This window comes from Lactuca serriola, chromosome 5 (genome assembly GCF_051521515.1).
Source record: "Lactuca serriola cultivar US96UC23 chromosome 5, Lser_US96UC23_V15, whole genome shotgun sequence".
NCBI lineage: Eukaryota > Viridiplantae > Streptophyta > Magnoliopsida > Asterales > Asteraceae > Lactuca > Lactuca serriola.
In genome coordinates this window covers 268,855,909-268,878,617 of record NC_136412.1, presented here as the reverse complement: position 1 = coordinate 268,878,617, position 22,709 = coordinate 268,855,909, and the positions used below count along the sequence as shown (strand labels likewise).

Here is a 22,709-nt window from a genome sequence, read left to right as displayed (position 1 = left end):
GCATTTCCTGCACCATTTTTCTTTACCTCCTCTTTTTCTAGACTTCGAGAACATGTTGCTCTTGTCAGACCTTGAAGACCCCTCAAATTTCCTCTCCTTGCCAACTTCAACCTTGTTGGCAATACTACCATTGATCACTTCTTCGACTGACTTAGCAACCCTGATAGTTATCTCATGAGTAGGTGCCTGGTGTATTGGCACAGTAAGTTCGTCCTTACTTTGTTGAAGTACACGTTTTGTCTCTTCCATCTTATGATCCAACATCATTCACACCATTGCGTATACTCCTGCCATCGTGATTGGCTCAGGTGCGGCTGTTAGTTCTGGTGCACTCCTAATCACTTGTGGCTCAGGCTGCGGGTTGCCGTTTCCCAATCCACTTTGTGTGCTTACCATTTCGATCTATACACCAAATTATGCGAATTTCGATCTCTATCATGATAGACATTCAAATCATCCTTATCACTACGAAACATTTACATGCTAGTTCTAATATCGTAGTCGTACTCCTAGAATCCTAAACACATAAGATTTCCAGATCCGGTCAGCAACAGACCATAGATCCGAACAAACAATTTCATATATGGAAAACATATAGAATTTAGCACATAAAAGCATTTTAGGCATATTTCCAAAAATTTACTCGTGCTCGTGTCTAAAATATGGTAGACACGCATCTCACAATCATCACTTAGCATTCTAAGTTTAAGTCTAGAAATCCTACAAATTCCTAGTTCGCTTAAACTAATGCTCTGATATCAACTATGACATCCCCAATTTCACGCCCAGAAAAGAACGATTTGTTTATGCTTTGTTTTAAAATCAGAGTAATCTTTTAAAGAAAACAGTTGCAGAATTTGTTCTCAAATAGAATGTACTTTTCATTAAATAATAAAACATCGGGATGTCATGTTCCGATACAGACCAAAAGCATAAATAGTACCATATAGGTCTTACAACATTTATTTATATCTAATGGCCTATAATCCAAAATCCCTCATCATCGTCCAACTATGCTCTTTTTTTTCCACTACCTGTCATACATAAAAATTGAGTGGGTCAGGCTTTGGAGTCTGGTGAGCAGTAGGGTTTTCAACCCACAATAAAATATTATATTATATTTAATCATCACAAAATCAACCCAATTACCCACCCCATCGTCTCTTTTTTATTTCTTAAAGATTACCCTACGAATCAACTATTCCTCTTTCATATATTCCTAAGGATTATTCTAAGGAATCGGCACGAAATCCATCGTTGCCAGGGTTTTCTCAACAAACACTATATCCGTAGTTACCACGCGCTAACTCCATAGTCGCCGGGGTTTATCTCGTTTATTGATAGTATTGGTTCCGAGACTCTTCTAGCAATACATATCAATGGGTTTTTAGAGTACACCGGTGATCATCAAGTCCACAACACCTACAAGTTGCGAACTTGCTAGTGTTCCACAGGACTGTCTAGAATAGCCTATGGTTGTCATCCCTACTCTGCTAAATGACATGGGCCATCGTTTGGGTAAAGGTTTCACTCGTTTTTCACCTGTCACCCTCATCTCATGATCTATATCATCTTTCATCTCATCCTCAAACTCATCTTTCATCACACACCAACTATTCCATCTACCCATGTTATACCCAGCATATTTGTATATATAAATTACATATATAGTTTACATCATTTAAAAACCTGTATAAAACATTCATTCAACAACCATATCAAGTAAACAAACAACGTATAAACACATAGCACGTATTTCATAGCAAATACTTCATATCTATGCGGTAAAAGAAAGTAACTACACACTCACATGATAATACGATGACCGGACAACACTATGGCTCTAAATGTAGTATTCTTTGGTGAAACTGTGATCTCTTCACATACCGGGCTTCTCGCGGGCAGAACTTCGGCTCGGAAACTCTTTTCTTCTCGGGATCTTCGGAGCTTCGGGACTCGCTTCGGGTCTCGGGATGATGCCGAGGCTTCGAGGGTACTTTAAGAGGTCTAGAGAGGGTATCGGGAGTGAGAGGGGGGGGGGGGAATTAGCAACCATGGCCGGCTGCCCTTCAACTTCTATTTATAGGGCTGAAATTTTATGCTCACGTTGTGAGCCACTGTGCTCACGTCGTGAGCTCGATGTCATGGCGTTCGTCATCAGGCCACCTTCCCTGGAAGATGTCTATCTCTTGCTCACGTCGTGAGCCACCATACTCACGTCGTGAGCTTTGACACAGGGGTTGAAGTTCGTGCCCTGAACTTCAGAAATTCATATCTTTCGCATATGAGCTCCGTTTTCGACGTTCTTTACATCCACGCGTAGGTGAGATTATGCTCTACAACTCTCATTTAGACTTCGTTGGCTAATTTTGATTTTAACTTTTATTATACTATTCTTAGTTGGCGAGGACAGGAAAACTCCATTAAAAATATATAACTCCTTTATCTGACATTCGTTTTCGTCTGTCTTTTTACCGTTGCGTTACTATCGACGAGATCTTCGATTCTCGTTTAGATTGTTTCGGCTAGAACCCACTCGATCTCATATTCGAACTTTGGGCTACATACTGCTAAGTCGAAACTTCAAAAAATCATAACTTCCTCATACGAAGTTAGATTTAGACGTTATTTTTATGCACACTCTCGGTTTAATGTATTCTACGACTTTCGTTTGGATCACTAAGGCTAAATATCGTTCAATCGTAAATTCACCATTTACATCACACCGTTTCGTACCGAATCTGTCGCGAAACTTCAACAGGTCATAACTTCTTCGTTATAACTCGGATTTCGGCATTCTTTATATATTCGGAAACCTCGCCACGACCACTACAACCTGGTTACGATTATTCATTCTAAATAATCTTTTATCAAAAGTCACTTTTGATGTTTATCGTCTCTAAATTGACTTTCCCGGATCTACGGGCGTTACAATTAAAATATCATTAATCTTATCCAAATATGACACATGTCATCATTTTACATGGGTAAGAAGATAAATATGAAGAAAAGGTGGGAGAATATTTAATTTCTTTTAAAATTTAGGTTAGGATGTGAAGAGAAGAGCGTATTCTAGCGAGAAACAGAAGAGACGAAGTTCAATGAGTGTTTCTAAATTCGTTCCTAATTTTAAGACATAAGATTCGTGATTTATTGTGATACGATAGATTGTTTCAAAATTTAGTTATTGGTTTTAAGTTATTCAAGAAAGAATTATATTTTAATTTCAAGGTGTATAAAGTTGTCGTGTTACAAGAATAAACTCTAGAAAGGATATGTGTCATTTCAAGAAGAGTCTTATTAGGATTATATAGATATAGATATATAGATTATAGAATTTTTTACAAATTTATTATTACAAAATTTATTTCTTATGATCTATAACTTTTTATTTCCATCAAATTTATTATTACAAAATTTATTTCTTATGATCTATAACTTTTTATTTCCATCATTTTTATGCCTTTCATTAATTCATTTCTATGGTACCCTTAGTTATAGGGGTGGAATTGGTATGGTACCGACTTTTTTTTTTCAAACCGCGTACCGTACCAACTATAGTTGGTAGGAGAATTTAACTACTAGTACCATACCAACTATACTTGCTACCAGTTTATTTGGCTACCAAAAAAATTGGTTGGTACATATTGGTACTGGTATATACCAAATGCTTTAACTAATTTTTATATTTGAAGAGTTTGACACATGATTAACTATATTAGGTTTCACATTGTAATCATCATCCAACCTAACAGTTAGAAAAATTTTCATAATCGAAAACAAATTAAACAAAAAAAAATTGTCATTGATGTTTAGCACCTTTTATATGCATATAAAATAAAATAACTATCATGCACAATACAAAGTAAATGTATTCAACTATGACGTTATATAGTAACTATACCGCTGTCTCACTGTCTTAATTGTAAACATTATATATAAAGAATTAACAAAAAAAAATATATACTAGTCTAAGAAGTGATTAGTTAATTGTTTTTGATTTTCTTGTTTTAAGTAATATACAAGTAATCGAGTAATGTATACGTAATGCCAAACTTGCTACTCTTAATTGAAACATAAAAATGTGATAATTAATATTTCTTTATATATATATATATATATATATATATATATATATATATATATATATATATATATATATATATATATATAGAGAGAGAGAGAGAGAGAGAGAGAGAGAGGGAGTTAGGTTCAAATGTTTTCACTATCTATTGTGTGCCCGTATGATTAATTCTAGACCAATCATTTTAGTTATTTTAAGAAAGTAATTAATGCATATTAAATGCTAAAGATGTAATTAATACCTATTATATCTTCAACATGTAATATGCATTAATTACTTTCTTAAAATAACTAAAATGATTGGTCCAGAATCAGTCATACGGGCACACAATAGATAATGAAAACAAAATAACCTAACCCTATATATATATATATATATATATATATATATATATATATATATATATATATATATATGAATTGGTTGGTACGGTACAACTGTGGTATTCAAAATTTTATACTGTTACTGTATCAAATTTACTTAATTGGTATGGTAATACCGACCAAACGTATTGGCTACAATTCAATTGGTTCGGTTGGTAACAATCTTGATTGGTTAGTCAACTACAAAATACATTGTTTGCAGCGTTACCTAGTACCACCGTCCACCAAAAGTGTTGATATTCCCGTCGGCGGCGACTCGACTTGTATTTTCTTATTGCAGCGCTCTCTCAGGTTCCTCCCCCACTCCCTCATCCGTTTTTTTTTTTTTTTTTTTTTTTTTTTTTTTTTTTTTTTTTTCTCGTATTCGGGTGGAATTGATTTCTGTTTGTTGGAAACTAGGCTTATTCAATCATGATTGAAATTAACGAGCTTGCTATTTAGTTACTCACTTACTCTATAAAGTGTTAATCTTGGGTATATGTATATGATGAAGCCTGATCAATTATTTGGTCGAATGCCTTATGCCCCCAAACTGTTTGTAGAAATGCCACCTTGATTATCAATAGTGCGTTCACGTGAATCAAGAGTCGAAAACCACATCGCAACTACAAAATCAATATGTTTAAGCAAAAGAATTCACAACTACAATTAACAATTACTGCAAATACCGTTATAATTTAGGTCATTAGGTGTTGTAATGATGTAAATCTTATGTGTAGGAAGAAGAAAGATGAATGCTTACAAAGCTTACAAAGCATGTGCTCCAATCGCATGGAGCCCTAACCTGTACATAACTCTAGTGAGGGGCATTCCAGGAACACGAAAACTTCACAGGCGTACCTTAGAAGCATTGCGTCTTGGGAAATGCAACAGAACTGTCATGCGATGGAATACTCCTACTCTCAGAGGAATGCTTCAACAGGTTTTCAAACATCTTCCATTTTCATCAAAATCTCACATCTTCTTACTTTCTAAATTAACAAATCTAGCCCTTAACACAGGTTAAAAGATTGGTTGTAATCGAGACTGAAGAAATGTTCAAAGCACGCAAACAAGAACAAGAAAAGCATTGTGCACTTCGTCCACCTTTGATTGTCACGCATCTTCCAACACCTGCAAGTGCTTGAAATTACGCATATGATATGAAAGAGACTCCATTGTTTCTTGAAGATATTAATATCTTTCTTCTTTTCTAGTTATTGAAATAGTTCATAATGTACCATTTTCGTGATATTTTTTTAGTAGAGAATGGTTTCTTACTTCCTTATCCTATATACATTATATGCTATTTCACTATTCAGCTTCTTTCTTTACAATAACGCTTACATCTTTGATTCATTTCCTATATGGCTATATGTCATCAATCCTTCTTGTCTCAATCTCATTTTGATAATGCTGTGATTTATACTGGTGTCTAGATGCCAAGATTAAAAACCCAAAAAAGTTAAACACTCCTAGAATTGCAAGCATCCAGTAGAAGTTATTCAACTCCCCTTGATCCAAATTGTTCTTGAGCCACCTCCCATGAGTTGCCATATTAGTCAATGACACCAACAAGCTACTCACAAAAAACCCCATAGCTAAAGTAGTCTGAAACAGACCTGTACTCATTGACTTCATCTTCTCAGGTGCTTCAGTGATGAAAAACTCAAGTTGACCAACATAAGCAAAAGCTTCACCAGCACCCACCAAGAAAAACTGAGGCACTAACCAAAAAGCATTCGTTTTGATACCATTTTTCATGTCTGATTTCCTTCTTATCTCACAAATGGCAGCAGCCACCATTCCTGCTACTGAAAACACAAGGCCAATTCCAATTCTTTGAAGACTTGTGAGACCTTTTGGATAATTTGTGATCCTTTTAGCAAAAGGAACAATTACCCTTTCGTTAAGGGAGGTAAATAGGAGAATGGATATGAAGAGGAAGAAGGAGAATGATCCTGGAGGGATGTTGAATCTTCCATGTTTTCTGTTCATGATGTTTGCTTGTTCTACTGTGAAAGTGTTCATTTGAGAGTAAATTGTCCAGAAGAGGATCCCTGTTGACCATATTGGGATTAGGTTTATAACCATTTTGACTTCTTCAACTTCAGTTACACTTGAAACTATCCATAAATCTTCATTTGCTTCATTTGTTGCCATTATTGCAGCCTTGTCAAGGCACCTATATATAATATACCACCACATAATTTATAAATTCATAGATGATTATAAATTCTTCTTCCTTTTAAAATTTTATTTACCTGAGTTTCTCAGTATGTTGAACTTTTGAGGAATCATAGCCATTCAATAAACTAGGATGATTAGGGTAAGACAATCTCCTATTCTTCATAGCTAAAAACACAACTCTCCATATAACACTCAAAGGGCTCCCTTGTGGTTTTTTATACCGATAAAACCGGGTCCCACACAACAGCAAAAAGACAGCTATACCCATAGTCCCAGCAGACACCCCATACCCCACCCCCCAACCCTTTTTATCTTGTAAATAAACCATTACAGTCACTGCAAAAAGAGATCCAACACTGATACAGAAATAAAACCTGTTGAAAAAGTAAACCATTTTCTTTTCATCTTCAGGTGTTGACTTGTCAAACTGGTCAGACCCAAACCCTGAGACATTTGACTTTATCCCACCACCACCCAGTGCCACCGTGTAAAGTGCTATGTAGAGCATCGCCAGTTGACTTCCGGTGGCTTCTATGCATTTCCACCCGCCTGAGGTCTCACATGATGGCGGCTTCAGGCGGTGGATGGTGGTTGCTAGTGTTAGTAACACCATACCCTGGTTCAAAATTCAAATTCAATTCAACATAGGGGGTGTTTGTTAAAATTTTTAGTTAATGATGTTAATGGAATGTAAGGGTAAAATGGTCATTTGGAAACTTACGAGAGCAGAAATAGATGAAAAGATAAGGATGGCTAAGAAACGGCCGATTTTAGCATCTGCTATGAATCCTCCAAAAAGGGCAAGCAGATTGAGAGTGCCCATGAAGTTTGAGACAATATTTGCAGATTTTGATGAAGAAAGATGCAAAGATCCATGGAGATATGTTACTAAATTCATTGATATCCCTATCACACAGATTCTCTCTGAGAGTTCAGTGCCTAAAATCAATCCAGCTGCAACCCATCCACCTGTTTTGGACATGTCAGCAGGATTCCCTTTGAAATCTACACATTCTTCTTCTTTCTCATTCTCATTCGTAGAAGTAGAACAAACCTGCTAAAATGGTAAATTTAAACATGAATTAGTAGTAGTATCAACTATCAAGTAAGAATATGATAAGTGAAGACTTACCATTTTTGGAATGTGTGTGTGAAATTGAGAGGGAGGAAGATATGAAATTATGAGGTGATGGTTTCACAATTTCACTCTAATTTATAGAAATTAAGACCATCTTTTTCGACAAGTATCTTTTATTGAATTATTGACATAACTAGTTTATAACCCGTGAGAACCACGGTTATAAAATTAATTAAATTTTCATATCAAAAAATCAAAATTATTAATTGATATTTTTAATAAATTATTACTTAAGAGATATTTTTTTAGTTATATAAAATTATAATCGTTGATTTAAATAAATACGTGAAGTTATATCATCTTATAATATGTATTAATTTTATTTTATTTTTCAATCTAATGTCATTAATATAATATAATTAGAGTGAGAAAATTAAAATTTGAAATTTAAAATGAAGAATCAATTATTAATTTAATATAGTTAGAATGAGAAAATTTAAAATTTGAAATTTGAAATGCATAATCAATTATTAATTTAATGTAATTAGAGTGGAAATTTAAATTTGAAATGGATAATTAATAAGTTGACAAGTGGCATGATAAATGATATATAACATTAATGAGGAGTTCTAATTATATGACACTTGTCAATATGAGATTAAATTTATTCTTTTATTAGAATTGGAAGATGTGTGCTTTGATCTATTGATATCATGCGAGGGGTATTTTTGTCTCTTAAGCATCTAGGTGTTGTGTGGTTAGAGAAGTTGGAAGTAGGTTGTTATACTGAACATTTGGGTATTGATATCATGTGAAGGGTATTTGTGTCTCTTTACCTTGTATGTGAGAATGCATGAGATTGTCACTGGAATTTACACAAAATATTATTTTACAGATTAGTGTAATAGCACGAGGTGTTGATAAATGACATATATACCCTTGGTCGATAGAAATTAAATTAGAAGATAGTTTTGTAATAGATAATTAGGGTTTAAGGTTGTTTCTCGTTTACAAACTACCTTTTTTTTTTCAAACAATATAAAACGGACTTCTAATATCAGAATGTGAAGTAATAGTATTTTGTAATATATGATTACAAGTTACAACTAGTTTAGTAAAAATGAAATGTATATAATGATGTATGTATATGCAAACTTATTTTTGAAAAGGTAGATATTGCAACTTGTAAGTGATACGTGTTAAAATTGTTATATTTCATTATTGGTTTAACCTTCTAATATAAATCATAAGGCAAATAGAACAAATGCGGCATATGCGTATTAGAACAAAATATGAGAAGGCATGTTCAAGTATATGTAAATGCATAATGCACTGTCATCTAATTAAATAACTAATGTATTTTTTGTTTTATTGTTTTGGTTTAGTTTGAATACAAAACGCAAACACTCCACTTTGAGCAAGTTTGTAACCCAAGTTTATTTTATGACAATTAATACATATATCTTAATTTAGTTTGTAAGATTTTTCTTTTATTTATATTTCATTATATCAAATGTCACCAAGCAACTATCGGAGGTTTGGATGTGTTTTCTTAATGTGAAATAAGAATAGGATACCCACGGGGAACAAATTGATAAAAGATAATTATGTCATCTTACATTTATTTTTATAAAAGATGTTTTGTCACAACAATTTCGTACATTCTTCTTTCTCATTATATTAAAATTCATTTTCTTTGAAAGATATCCTATCTCGGATTTTCCTAACAGTTCATGTTACATGGTTTCCACTTTCCACTTTCATCCCAAACTCAATTCCTTATTCAGTTTAAGGTTCGTCTTTGAAACTTTAGGATGAAAAAAACATGTTCTTTTAAATTAGGATAAATTAGGAGATAAAGAAGCAAATGGGTGCTAGATTATATAATGAAAAGAGGAAATGTTATATATATATATATATATATATATATATATATATATATATATATATATATATATATATATATATATATATATATATATATATATAGGGTTAGGTTCATGTGAGACAAGGGGATCAAATCTTGACCACTCATCTTGAATAATCTAAGGCTATAATTAAATCAGATTACACCACAAGGAAGTACAAGGAGGCGGTGATATTTTTGCAATTAAATGGAACTTCAGGATTAGAATAAGGACGCAGAGGGGCAGTAAGGGGATTTTACTGTCTATTTCATCCATGTCGCAAAAAACACTCCGTATTCTTTCAAATCTTCTTCATTCTGATTCATAAAACCCTAATCTCGATACAAACAATGAAACCTGTTTGATTCAATCTCGATCATCAACATCTTTTGTTTCCTTCAGATTTAGATTTGAACGCTCTGATTTTATCAACCTTTCATTCTGATTTTGATTCTGAAATCGCTCGAGCATCGATTGATCCTGCATCAAAAGCATTCCAAATTTCTTATTCCAACAAATGGATACAAAATCGGATTCAAATTAATTCATTCCAGGTAACGTATAATAGTATAATTTATCTGCATCATGATTCAAACATTTCTTTGTTTTTCTCATGTATAAAACCCTCCACCTCGATGAACACTAAAAATCCTTTTTTTCCTGATCTACAGTTCGATTGAAGAACTGTTAAATCGAGATTAAGTTTTTATTTTAACAATTAGATTCCTCTTATGCTTAAACATTATGATTACTCCCATTCTGATTACAGGAGAGATTTGCAATTGAAGAACCCTAAAAATCTTCTTTTTCACTATGATTAATATTATCAAATTTGTGATTCCGATTATGTTCCCTGATCAAGCTTTCAATCACATAGTATTACAGAATCAAAGAAATCAGATCAAGATCTCAAGAATACCTGGTTTAACATAATCAGATTCAGGTTCAACATAATCAGATTCAGGTTCTAATTGTCATATAAAATCTCTTTTTTTTTTTACTTCGCTTCATATCTACTCCAAATAACTATTTTTTTGTGTCAAAGAAGTCAAAGTAAAAATGAATAAACCATGATATATCTTTTTATATATAACTTTCTTCACATTTGAAATTTGAATGTATAATATTCTACCGATTCTATGAATTTTTAATGAGAATGCATACTATTCTACATTTTTTAGTATCATATTCTACATATTTGCACAAGTTAAACACCTTGTAATTCTACATAAACCTTGCACTTCCATGAAGCATAGTATGCCAGATATTTTAAAATATGAATATGTGATATTCTAATTATTTTATAAATTGTAATGTGGAACGGATAGTATTCTACATATGTTAATATAATATTCTATATATTATGTATATTTTCTATGGTATGTGCAATATTCTGCATATGTTAGTATAATATTCTATATATTCTGAATATGTATTCTTGTTCTTTAACTCTTTCTCCCAATTTGTCATGTACATCACAATCATTTGCTAAACAGGTTGTGAACTGATGATTAATTTCTAAAATCTTCATTGAATTGAATGTGTGATATCATATTCTACATATTTTCACCAGTTAAAGACCGTGCACTTTTGTATAAACCTTGAACTTCCACGCAATATAGAATCCTATATATATTTCAAAATATGAATTGTTATTACGTGATAGTTTGATAAGTCATATGGTATTTCTTAATTTGATCCATATGTTACTTTGTTTGATTATTTTGATGATCGATTAAAAATATTAGTAAAATAGTGTTCGGTAACATAATATTCTAGGTATTCTTATTTGTTAAGTTAGGTGTTACTTCATAATTTGGTTTCAGGTGTTATTTTATTGATTAATCAGATGTTACTGTTTACTTTGATAAATTAGAACTAATTCATACACGAATGACTTTATTGTGTAAAGTTAATGTCTTTATGTAGCACATTCTAACATTCTATATTTTCTTTTATCATAACTTGATGTATTATTCAAAGAACAGCTCTTTATACTTTACTAAGAGAATGTATGATATTGATTATTATTATAATGAAGTATATGATTAATAATGTTAATATTATAATATTCTAGATTTTATTTTATCATAACTTAATGTTCGAAAAGGCCTTCTAGAAAGTTTTTGTAGAAAAAGAGAATATGGAAGAAATTGTTTTTAATTGTATATCGATGTTTCCAAATGAAACTAGAACATGGAATTGGCAAAACAGTTCAATGACTTATTTTTTAGTACAATTTTTTGAAGTACCAATAAGCCAGAAAGTGGATAAGCGCATGTTGGAATGGTAGAAACTCAAAATCAAGGGACAGAGGAAAGGATTGAAACCGAAGATAGTGAAATGGAGGATAATGATCAAAATGCTTAAAATCAACATATATGGATACATTTGTGAAATTAAATAGGAAACTCACTTTGGTGCATTTTTTTTGTCAAATTCTAATTTAGATGTCGAAAAGATAAATACATAATGTAATTAGATGTACACAACATTGTTCAATTTATTCTAGTATGAAAAGATGATAATATATATAGAGAGAACATTGTGCAAACTATTCCTTGAAAATATTGTTCATTGTTAAAGATTTCCTTGTGCAAACTATTCTAATTAACATATAAAATGAACTTATATTACATAAGATTCTAATGTTATATTTAATATTCTGAATATATATACCATTCTAACAGAATAATTTAATTATGTTGTCTATATTCAAGTCACAACTTAATATTCTTATGGAATAATGTTATAGGATGTTTGTATATGTAGAACATTCTGAATAAAATGTAATACTAAATGATTATATGAACATCAAATATCGAACTAGAATATAACAATATATATGTAAGAAAATTAAAATAATGCACAATTTATTTGTAAATACTAATGTAAAAGTAAACACTTAGAATATAGTGTTATCGTTTTATTCAATTACCTCAAATACATCACTTGAAACCAAACAAAAAAAATATAAGCAAATTTACAACATCCCACTACATTGAATGAGACACTCCAGGAAATTATTATTGAACCACATTCTCTACAGTTCCATTCAAGATTTACCTAAAAAGTTGGAATGATAGAAAATATGAAAGTTTTATCTAATTTCATAACTGTATGTACCACTTTACACTATGAAAGGGTTGAAAGGGGTTTGATGGGTATTAGGATACATATCTGTTGCAATAACAATGTTTAAAGTTGCACAAATGTAGAGAACAATTTCAACAAGAAAGAAATAAAGAGAGTGCAGGGAGTAAATTAAACCATCTTCATTACAAATTTTGATTCTAAAGATGAACCAAGTCCTCATCATCCATCAACTTCTTAGCCACTTTAACTCTTTATGGACCAAGCACCATTGAAACCAACATGTCAATATGCTTCTTGAAGTTCTCATCATTAATTAATGGTGGCAAGATATGGATGATATGCTTCTTCCAACATATGCACTGAACAATTGCATTGATGACAGTTGTATGTCCTTCAATCACTGACAAAAAGAAATACACCGGTGATCACTAAGTTAAGAAAAACAACTTGGAATTTGGGGTCAATATCATTAAATAGTAACAAAGTTTAAGGGTGGGAAAGGAGTGATATATCAGACTCTACATCAAACTCTTTATTCATTCAGGACTTTCATCAAACAGGTAGAGTGCGTGTATAATGTAAGATAATTGGCTCAAGAACAATAATAGTTATGTACATACCTCATTGATTTTATAGAATGAGCACAAAATAACACGAAGATGCGTTATTTTTGCTTGCTTATCTTCATTTAATATGTGTTCGAATGCACAAAAAAAGCTTGAAATTGATAATCGATGGTTGAAATCAAAAACTTGAAATGATAATAGATTTAAGATGAAGTTAAATTGAAAAAACACCTGATTTGATAGTAAACTCCAAGCATCAATCTGATGGAAATCGATAGCAGTTGATGATTGATTACTAATGTTGATGAATGGCTAAGAATCGATGATCTGAAAGCGATGAAAACTCAGGGGAATAAAACAGAAAGCTTGATCAATTGATGAAATCATGATGTAGAGTAAAAGGTATAGCTTGAAAGATCGTTAGTTATTATTGAAGATGAAGATTAGCAGAAATCAACTGAACACTTGAACTTCTACCTTGGATGAAATTGATGATCACAGAGCTACAATCGATAAAAATCTTGTAATGAATTGTTGATGTCGATAGATGAACATAAACCTCAATACCCAAATCAAAGCAAATAGAAGATTGATCAGTGTGAATCGAAGATGAAGGAATGTTGATCGATTAGTATGAATTGGTAGAAAGAATAGAAGTAGCTGGGTTTTGTGATAACGTGAAGATAATAGATCTGATGATCTAAAGTTTAACCCAGTGACTAATCTACCCCTAATTAACTAATCTTTTAGATTAATTAGTGTTAATCACATTTTGTTATGAGCCACAAGATCAGTTTTGATCAAAGGCTCAGATTTGGTCCCCATGTCTCACAAAATATAGGTGGTCTCAAATGAACCTATATATATATATATATATATATATATATATATATATATATATATATATATATATATATATAGATAAAGGTTCAAATGAGAACCATAAAAAGTTAAGAACCTAAGAACTACTAATTTTAAAATTAGTTTTATAAATTGCAAAAAGATAAAAGGGCATAATGGTCTTTTTTTTAAACCCATTCTTTTGGTTCAAATCTAATAGATCGGATTACATTTTCTTCTAAATTTCCAAAACAAAATAATATCTTCTCTCAACTTCTCTTATTCTCTCTCCACCCATCTTCAAGAACACAAACTCTGCCACCATTTTCTCCGGCCAACACTACCGCCGGCCGCCACCACCACTGTTGACTACCACCGTCGACCGCCGCCACCGTCGAAGCTATCATGTCATTTTCTTTTACTATCAAATCTACAAGCTCTGTTCCAACCAAAAACCACTCAATGTATGTGATCTCCGACAAATGTTGATTCTGGAGACTTTCCTTTGTTCTACTTACTCAAATCTGGTTAGATCTGCGCGATTCTGATGGTTTTTCTTGTCTCTGATGGTGTTCCTAGTCCAGATCTATCTAGATCTAGTTAGATCTAAGAGAATTCGACTTTTGAAAGCTCTAATCTCTCATCTCCGATGTTGGTTATGTGATTTTGAGTCGTTGTCGGTGTTTCTACCGCCACCACCTCCGATGACCAACTTTATACCACCATTTTACAACAACCTGGTCTTCCTTGTCCACCATACTCATGATCTACCACCATTTTTACCTTGTCTGGCGGGTTCATCTTCACTGGAGACGAACCAGAACATTATTAATTTCGATGCCTCTCATTCCAAAATCCTAGGTAGAACATCATACTCACGATTTCATCAACGAGACTCTCAGATCTGAAGTTTTTTGGTCTAGATCTACAATCTCTGATGATAGATCTACACTCTCTGGTGACATATCTACGATGTCCTTCTCTAGATCTATGATTTATATCTCCAGATCAACGATCTCCGACTAGATTAAGAGATCACATCAAAGATTGCCATCAACCACCATCACTACTGCTACCTCCCCGCTCCGGTGAACCACCACTAGCTCACAACCATCTTTTAGGTATGTCAATGTTTGTGTTGCTTGTTTTTACTTCTGTTAAACTATGAATTTAATGTTTTAATTTCTTAATTGTTTATTTGTTTGTTTTTTTTTACTTTTGTTAATCTTATGTTTACCGGGCTATTAAGTTGTGAATCCAGGTTTATTATCTTATTTGTTCAAGTGTGAATTTAGTGTTTTAAACCGATTATGTTTTGTTGTTGTTGTTGTTATGATGTGAATTGAATTTATAATGTGGGTTATTATGTTAATGTTTTTTCAAATACTATGAGTTCAACTCTTTTTAAGTTGTAAATTGTTTTGTTTTAATGTTGTAATTATTGTTTAGTTATGTTAATGTTAGTTTTAACTATTATTAATAAGAAAATATAAGTTTTTAAGCTATGAATTCATGAGTTTTTAAAGTATTAAGCTGTGAATTAGTGTATTAACTAGTCTATTAAGCTGAGAGTGTGGTTGTAAATGTATAATTTTTATGTATTAAACTGTAAATTTATTATATTAAACTGTGAATTTTATGTATTAGATAGTAAATTAGTTGTATTAAGCTGTGAATTGATTATATTAAACTATAAATCAGCTGCATTACAATGTGATTTTTTTTGGTCTTTGTAAGCTGTTGATTAACTATATTAAGCTGCAAATTAATTGTATTAAGTTGTTGTTTTTTTAGGTCCTTATAAGGTGTGAATTGTGATGTTTAAATGTTTCCACTATTGTTTAGTTTTGTTAATGTACGTTTTAACTATTATTAATAAGAAAATCTAAGTTTTAAGCTGTGAATTCATAAATTTTTATATGTTTTAAGCTGTAAATTAGTGTATAAATTTATTAAGTTGAGAATAGGACTCTAAATGTATACTTTTTATATATTAAACTGTGAATTAACTGTATTAATCTGTGAATTGACGGTATTAAACTGTAATTTTTTTAATGAATTTTGTTTTTTGCTAATGAAATATGAGATGAAAGAAAACATTATACACATATATAATTTTCTCTAACTTTGAATAAAGTATGTAAACTTTAAATTGTTAATATTATGTAAATTAAACTTCAAGAGAAACATTAGCCTCCATATCTGAATGCATATATGTAAGTCTTAAGTTGAGAATATAGTTGTGAATGAATAATTTTTGTGTATTAAATTGTGAATTTTGTTTATTACACTGTAAATTAACTATATTAAGCTATGAATTTGACTCTAATATGCTACAAAATTTTTGTGAATTTTATGTTAAAATATGAATTATTTATGTATTTGTATTCATTTTTTGTGAATGTATTTATTTTTTGTGTTAAATAAATATGTAAAATTGTATTAATTTTTATAATTATTTGTATTAAACTTTGAATGAGTAAATTAATATGTTTATTAAACTGTGAATACATAATTTAAGATGCAAACACATGATTTTATCTATACATATATGATTTGGAAGGACGGTTACGACGATAGAACAAGTGGTTAATGGCAGCATGTGGTTGTTGGTAATGGTAGAGTTTATGTTTGACTTCTCTCAATATGTGAATTAATATATAATGGATTTTATTAAGTTGTGAATTTTGTGTATAAAACTATGAATGGACTGTATTAAGTTGTGTATTTTATATAAAATTTGTGTTTGAATATAAATGAATGTCTGAATGAAAATACTAGGCTGGAAAAATTATAATTTTGCCTTTTTCATACAAAAAAATCAGGTTTTAACATATTTAATAAGTATTTACAATACAAAGTTAATAAATATTTGTGAAATGAGGGTTCTTAGAGTTCTTAACCTTTTTTGGTTCTCATTTGAACCACTCCCTATATATATATATATATATATATATATATATATATATATATATATATATATATATATATATATATATATATAGGTTCAAATGTGGATTGACATCTATTGTGTGGACGTGTAAATATGCTATTCTGTGATAATTACAAAGAAAATATGTTGTTTGATAATATGAATACGTTCAATATTATATAATTATTTTAATTATTAAGCATTTTCACTAATTAAATCGTCTATAAGGTTATTATACATTTTTTTTATTATTCTCATTCTGTCAAATGTTATCAGGATGTTTATTGAGTCGTATTCTGTAAGAATTAAAATAAATAAAAAACGATGAATGAGAACAAAAATGAATTAGACTTGGTGAGAATCTATTAAAATAACAATAGTTCTATGCGATTGAATGTATTCACATTACTAAACAACATATTCTCTTAATAATTTTCATAAAATAGCATTATGCACACGTCCACACAATAGTTGTCCATCCACATTATAACCTAGCTATATATTTATATATATATATATATATATATATATATATATATATATATATATATATAGAGAGAGAGAGAGAGAGAGAGAAACAGGATTGGGTGACGGCTCTTTTTAAAGTGAGGACTTTTTAAAAAAATTGACAAAAAAATCTAAAAAAAATACAAATCATAAAATCGAACATAGATCTATGTCCGGGAGAAAAAAATTGGAAAAAAAATCGAATAATTAAAATTAAATCATGGATTATAATGATGCAAAATTAAAATTTAAAATTGAATCACTGATCAATTTTAATTATGCAAAAAAAAATCAATTTTTTTCTCCCGAACATAGATCTATGCTCGATTTTATGATCTGTATTTTTTTAGATTTTTTTTTCAATTTTTTTAAGGTGTCTTCACGAGTCCCCACTTTAAAATGAGTTCTCACAGGAATCGGACCCTATATATATATATATATATATATATATATATATATATATGTGTGTGTGTGTGTGTGTGTGTGTGTGTGTGTGTGTGTGAGAGAGAGAGAGAGAGAAGTAACATGAAAAATAAATAAATAAAAATCAAATTAAAATGGTAAAAGATAAATATTTATTTTGAACCAAAATTTTTTGAACTTTGAAAACAATCAAGTTATGATAAACATTAGGAGATAAAAGAAGCAAATTGGTAAAATATTAGAGAAAATGACGTAGAATAGTAACGAACTATCATTTTTGTTTATATTTATTTATTTTTTATACATTATTTACCATTGAACTTGTTTTTGTCTTTACAAAATACCATTATGACCAGCTATTATAGGTTAATCCGGTCAAGATGAATTTTTGAAACATCCCAAAAACACAGTCTAAAAATTTCGTTTAATTTAATAATAAAAATCATAGTCGATAAACCTCATATAAAAATCATAAGAAATGTATCTCAAAATATTATAACAACTATCAAGTATATCAAAGTATAAACATCCAAGGCTGAACAAATGGTGTGTACACTGCAATCTTCACGAGCTCCTCTTTTGAAAATTGAGTACCTGAAACCAAAACTGAAAACTGTAAGCACGAAGCTTAGTGAGTCTCCCCAAACTACCACATACCATACAATAACATATAAAGCACATACTGGGCCTTGCCCACTGCATCAGACCGAAGTCCGCAACTAACCAGGGCCTTGCCCTCTACATCAGACCGAAGTCTGGAAACTGCATCGGACCGAAGTCCGGAACTGACTGCATCAGACCGAAGTCCGGAACTGACTTAACATAACATAGCATAAACATATCAACTAGCATAAACACATATACTGCATATTGCATCGGACCAGGGTCCGGAACACATAATACAAAACATGCTTGAATCACAAAGACATCAAGCAATCTAACTACTGCATCAGACCGAGGTCCAGAACTACTGCTAACTAAACGGGCTGGCATTGTGGCCATAGATCCGTTCCTACTGGAAGGAAACTCACATCACACTGCTGAAGTCTCGATGACTCAATCCCACATTGCTGAAGTCCCGCAGACTCGACCCCAGCTACTAGATGACAGATTCCCGATCTGTCAACATCAAAATAACACCCAATTAATAATTGGGTTCCACTACATAACTATAATTACATACTTTGGATAATTACTACATTACCCTAAGCTTGGCTTACCCAAGCCCAAGGTCCAATCCATAGGCCCAAAGTCAACTAAGGATCAAAACCCAACATATGACCCAATTTTCCAAATTGGGCCCAAACCTCTACATGGGCTTCCCTTGAGGCCCAATTGTCCAGTCCAGTCCAACATGCCTCATTCTAAGCGCCCAAGTGAAACTAGGGTTTCACATAAAATGACAATTAGGGTTAAGTGTTTCTAACTTAACCCATTAAAGGCTTAACCCACCAAGGACTTAATCGATTAAGTCCATTATTGCTTAGATTAATTTCTACCAATGATTATTATTAAATAATTCTCATGTGCATGTCCCGATAACTTCTCAAAATTAGGGTTTTCTCACTTAGCCCATTAAGGACTTAATCCATGAATTCCTTTACCCTACTAGATAAATGGCATGGAATAATTTGGGTTTAGTTCACAATCCAATCCCAATGGCCCACAAGTGGGCCCAATAAGTCTAAGACCCACTACTCATAATTAGGGTTTTCCATCCAAACATGGCCCAATAGGCCCAAAATAACTCTTTAAGCCAATTAAGGTTTTGCTAGGGCAATTAGGGTTTGCTAGTGGGGCACCACCCACTACCACCTCGAGTAGTGGTGGTCAACGGTGACACACGGCAGCGGCCACCACATTACTGTGGTGGTTATTATTTTCATTATTCATTGCTAATTATAGATACAATGCTTGAACCCAAAAGTACACACACACTGACGAACATAATACACACAGCCACCCTAGTGGTGGCCGGTGGTGGAGGGTGGCAGTGGCTTTATCCGGCCAAACAACCACCTACAACCTTATGAAAACCAACACAGCAGGTCTACTAAGATACTGTAACAGCCCAAAATCTCAAGTATTGTTTAATTGCATTTTGGGGTGTTTTAAAGGGGAGACTCGGCGAGTTGGAGCCAGACTCGCCGAGTAGGGTCGCAGCTTTGGTCGCGGGTTCGCGACTGGACTCGACGAGTCCAGGTATGGACTCGGCGAGTCGACGCTGTTCAGTGGAAAACCCTAGCCGTTCAGTTTGGGACGTATATAAGGGATCTTATGCCGTCATTGTTTGTCTTTTGGCCGATTGAGGAGAACCCTAAACGACTGTGGCCTCTAGAGCAAGCTGGAAGGCCATTATTGACTTTGAAGGAATTGTGGTGCAAGAAGAGGAAGGATTTTGGCCAAAGGAAGATCAAGGGGATCGAGTTCTGAGGTTTGGGGACACAGAGAGTACGTTTTCAGGTTATGTTTCGGATCATTCCTGTTATTTTGATGTGTACACGAATTTAGGGTTTATGAAACCCATTTGGAGATTAGATGGATTGTTGTGTCGTTATCCAATGTTTATAACCTTGTATTAGGACCCTTAGAGGTCCAGAAGGTCCCATGTTTGTATATTCGGGAATATATGTATCTCAGGAAGCAGTTCGATCGACTGCATGGCGTGGACTCGCCGAGTCGGATGATCAGACTCGGCGAGTAGCTTGAAGGTTCACTGGGACTCGCCGAGTTTGTTCTTCAGACTCGGCGAGTAGAGTCGGGGTGGCCCCGCGATTCTTCCACGAGGACCTCGTCGAGTCAAGAGGGATACTCGACGAGTAGAAAGGGAACGTTCAGGAATTGGTGAGGACGACTAGACTCGCCGAGTCGCCAGGGTACTCGCCGAGTCCAGTTGAGATGGCCGTTGACCAGAGTTGACCTGTGTGTGATTTCTTAGGGTCAGTTAACGTGGAAGATAGAAGTGTTAATAAGAGATATATGATGTTACAGGGAGCTTGTAGCTCGGAGGATCAAGTGCAAGGGACTTCAGGAGTTGCTATCTCCCAGCGTCCGCGAGGTGAGTCTTCTCACTATACTGTACCCGGAAGGGTTTGATTGTGTGACCGGAAGGTCGAACATGTTATGCGTTATGTATTCATACTGTAAATGGAAGTTAGTAGCTACGCGTGATATGCATGTTATATGGGCCGGAAGGCAAAGTATTATGTGACAGAAAGGTCAGGTATGATATGTGATATATGTGCTTATGTGTTAGAGTATGTTTCGGGCCGGAAGGCAGGTTGATATATGATATATGTGCTTTATGTGTTAGAGTAATTGTATTATGTGTTATATATGTGTATGGGCCGGAAGGCAATTATTTTATGGGCCGGAAGGCAATTATCTTATGGGCCGGAAGGCAATTATCTTATGGGCCGGAAGGCAATTATCTTATGGGCCGGAAGGCAAATATTTTATGGGCCGGAAGGCGATTATCTCATGGGCCGGAAGGCATTGTGCAGTGGACCGGAAGGTCAGGGCCTGGAAAGGCGTACGTGCGTAAGGTGTATATTGGGGAACTCACTAAGCTTCGTGCTTACGTTGTTTATGTTATGTTGTTTCAGGTTCTCACAGTAACGCGGGATGGCAACGGTTCGATTGTACACACCGAAGAGAGAGTTGTGTTTTGGAGGATCCTGGTTTTCTATTTAACTGAAAATGAAACTACGTTTTGTAATTCTAATATGAACGAGGTTTTAAACAAGTGTATTAATATTAAATTGATTACTTAAACAAAATTTTTGTCTTGAAAATCACGGTGTTACAGATACACACCCAAACACAAACTCGTAGCAGCAACTGGTGGTGTCAATATCTGCCAGAAGGCGGCAGAAGGAGGCTTATACGGCAGTAGGAAGGTAATGGCCACCATGTAGCTGCCATGGTGGTTCCCACACTTTTCCAGCCAACAGCAAGCAGGCACGCACACATGGAGACGAGCTAAGCAAGGGAAAGCGCCCTAATCACAGCTACCCCTGCGGTGGCTCATGGCGGTCAGAAGAAAAGAAGCGATGGAACAGCCTCCTCGTGGTTGAACAGGCAATGGCGGCTAGCTGCACTCACGACGACAGATGGCGAGCAGCAGCAGCGAGATTAGCATCCACAGAGGCGGCGCCAATGACCGGGAAAGAGTGTCAGCTGCAACAGGAAAACGTCCAACGACAGGGGTGGTCTTCAACGAGAATGACAACAGCGCCTCCATGGTGCTTATACGACTGGCTACCGTGGTTCTTCCCCCTCTATACGCTACGTCCGGCGATTTGGCTTCACCGGTTTCCGTCTTCACGGCGGCTAGGAGATTGCGACGGCTAGAAGAGAGGTGAGGCGAGGGTGGCTGCTGGAGGATCTCCGATGATGGCGGCTGCCTTCATGGGCTAGGGTTAGAGTCACCGGGTGAAGGGTCTTTTATACCCTGATCCCATAAATAAGTTTCCCATATTGGCAGATTCGATCCCTCCTTCTTCTTTTCTTTCAAATAAGCTCATATTTTACACTTTTAACCCTGTCTTCAGAAATATTTACAACTGAATCGAAAACTTACCTTTTAAGCCTTGAGCCCATAAATTTCTTTCATAATAGGTCCCTAAATCACCAATAAACCCTTAAGCCTTCAAATCTCTTCAATTTAAGTCCCGAACGTACTTTTAACCCTCGACTTTCAAAATTCTTCACAACTTAGTCTG

At 33.5% G+C, this 22,709-nt stretch overlaps 2 protein-coding genes across 2 annotated transcripts; one reads left to right on the top strand and one right to left on the bottom strand.

The window, feature by feature from the left end:
- Positions 1-4,605: 4,605 nt before the first annotated feature.
- Positions 4,606-5,805, top strand: LOC145054260 (uncharacterized). Its single transcript, XM_079002410.1, has 3 exons — positions 4,606-4,758; positions 5,187-5,389; positions 5,469-5,805. The coding sequence occupies exons 2-3, from the start codon at positions 5,198-5,200 to the stop codon at positions 5,592-5,594; spliced, it is 318 nt and encodes a 105-aa protein (XP_078858536.1). The 5' UTR covers positions 4,606-4,758; positions 5,187-5,197; the 3' UTR covers positions 5,595-5,805.
- LOC145050483 (protein NRT1/ PTR FAMILY 6.4-like) lies at positions 5,793-14,949 on the bottom strand. Its single transcript, XM_078998727.1, has 5 exons — positions 14,907-14,949; positions 14,438-14,562; positions 7,358-7,690; positions 6,711-7,252; positions 5,793-6,631 (listed from the first exon to the last, which is right to left on the bottom strand). The coding sequence occupies exons 1-5, from the start codon at positions 14,947-14,949 to the stop codon at positions 5,818-5,820; spliced, it is 1,857 nt and encodes a 618-aa protein (XP_078854853.1). The 3' UTR covers positions 5,793-5,817.
- Positions 14,950-22,709: the final 7,760 nt, after the last annotated feature.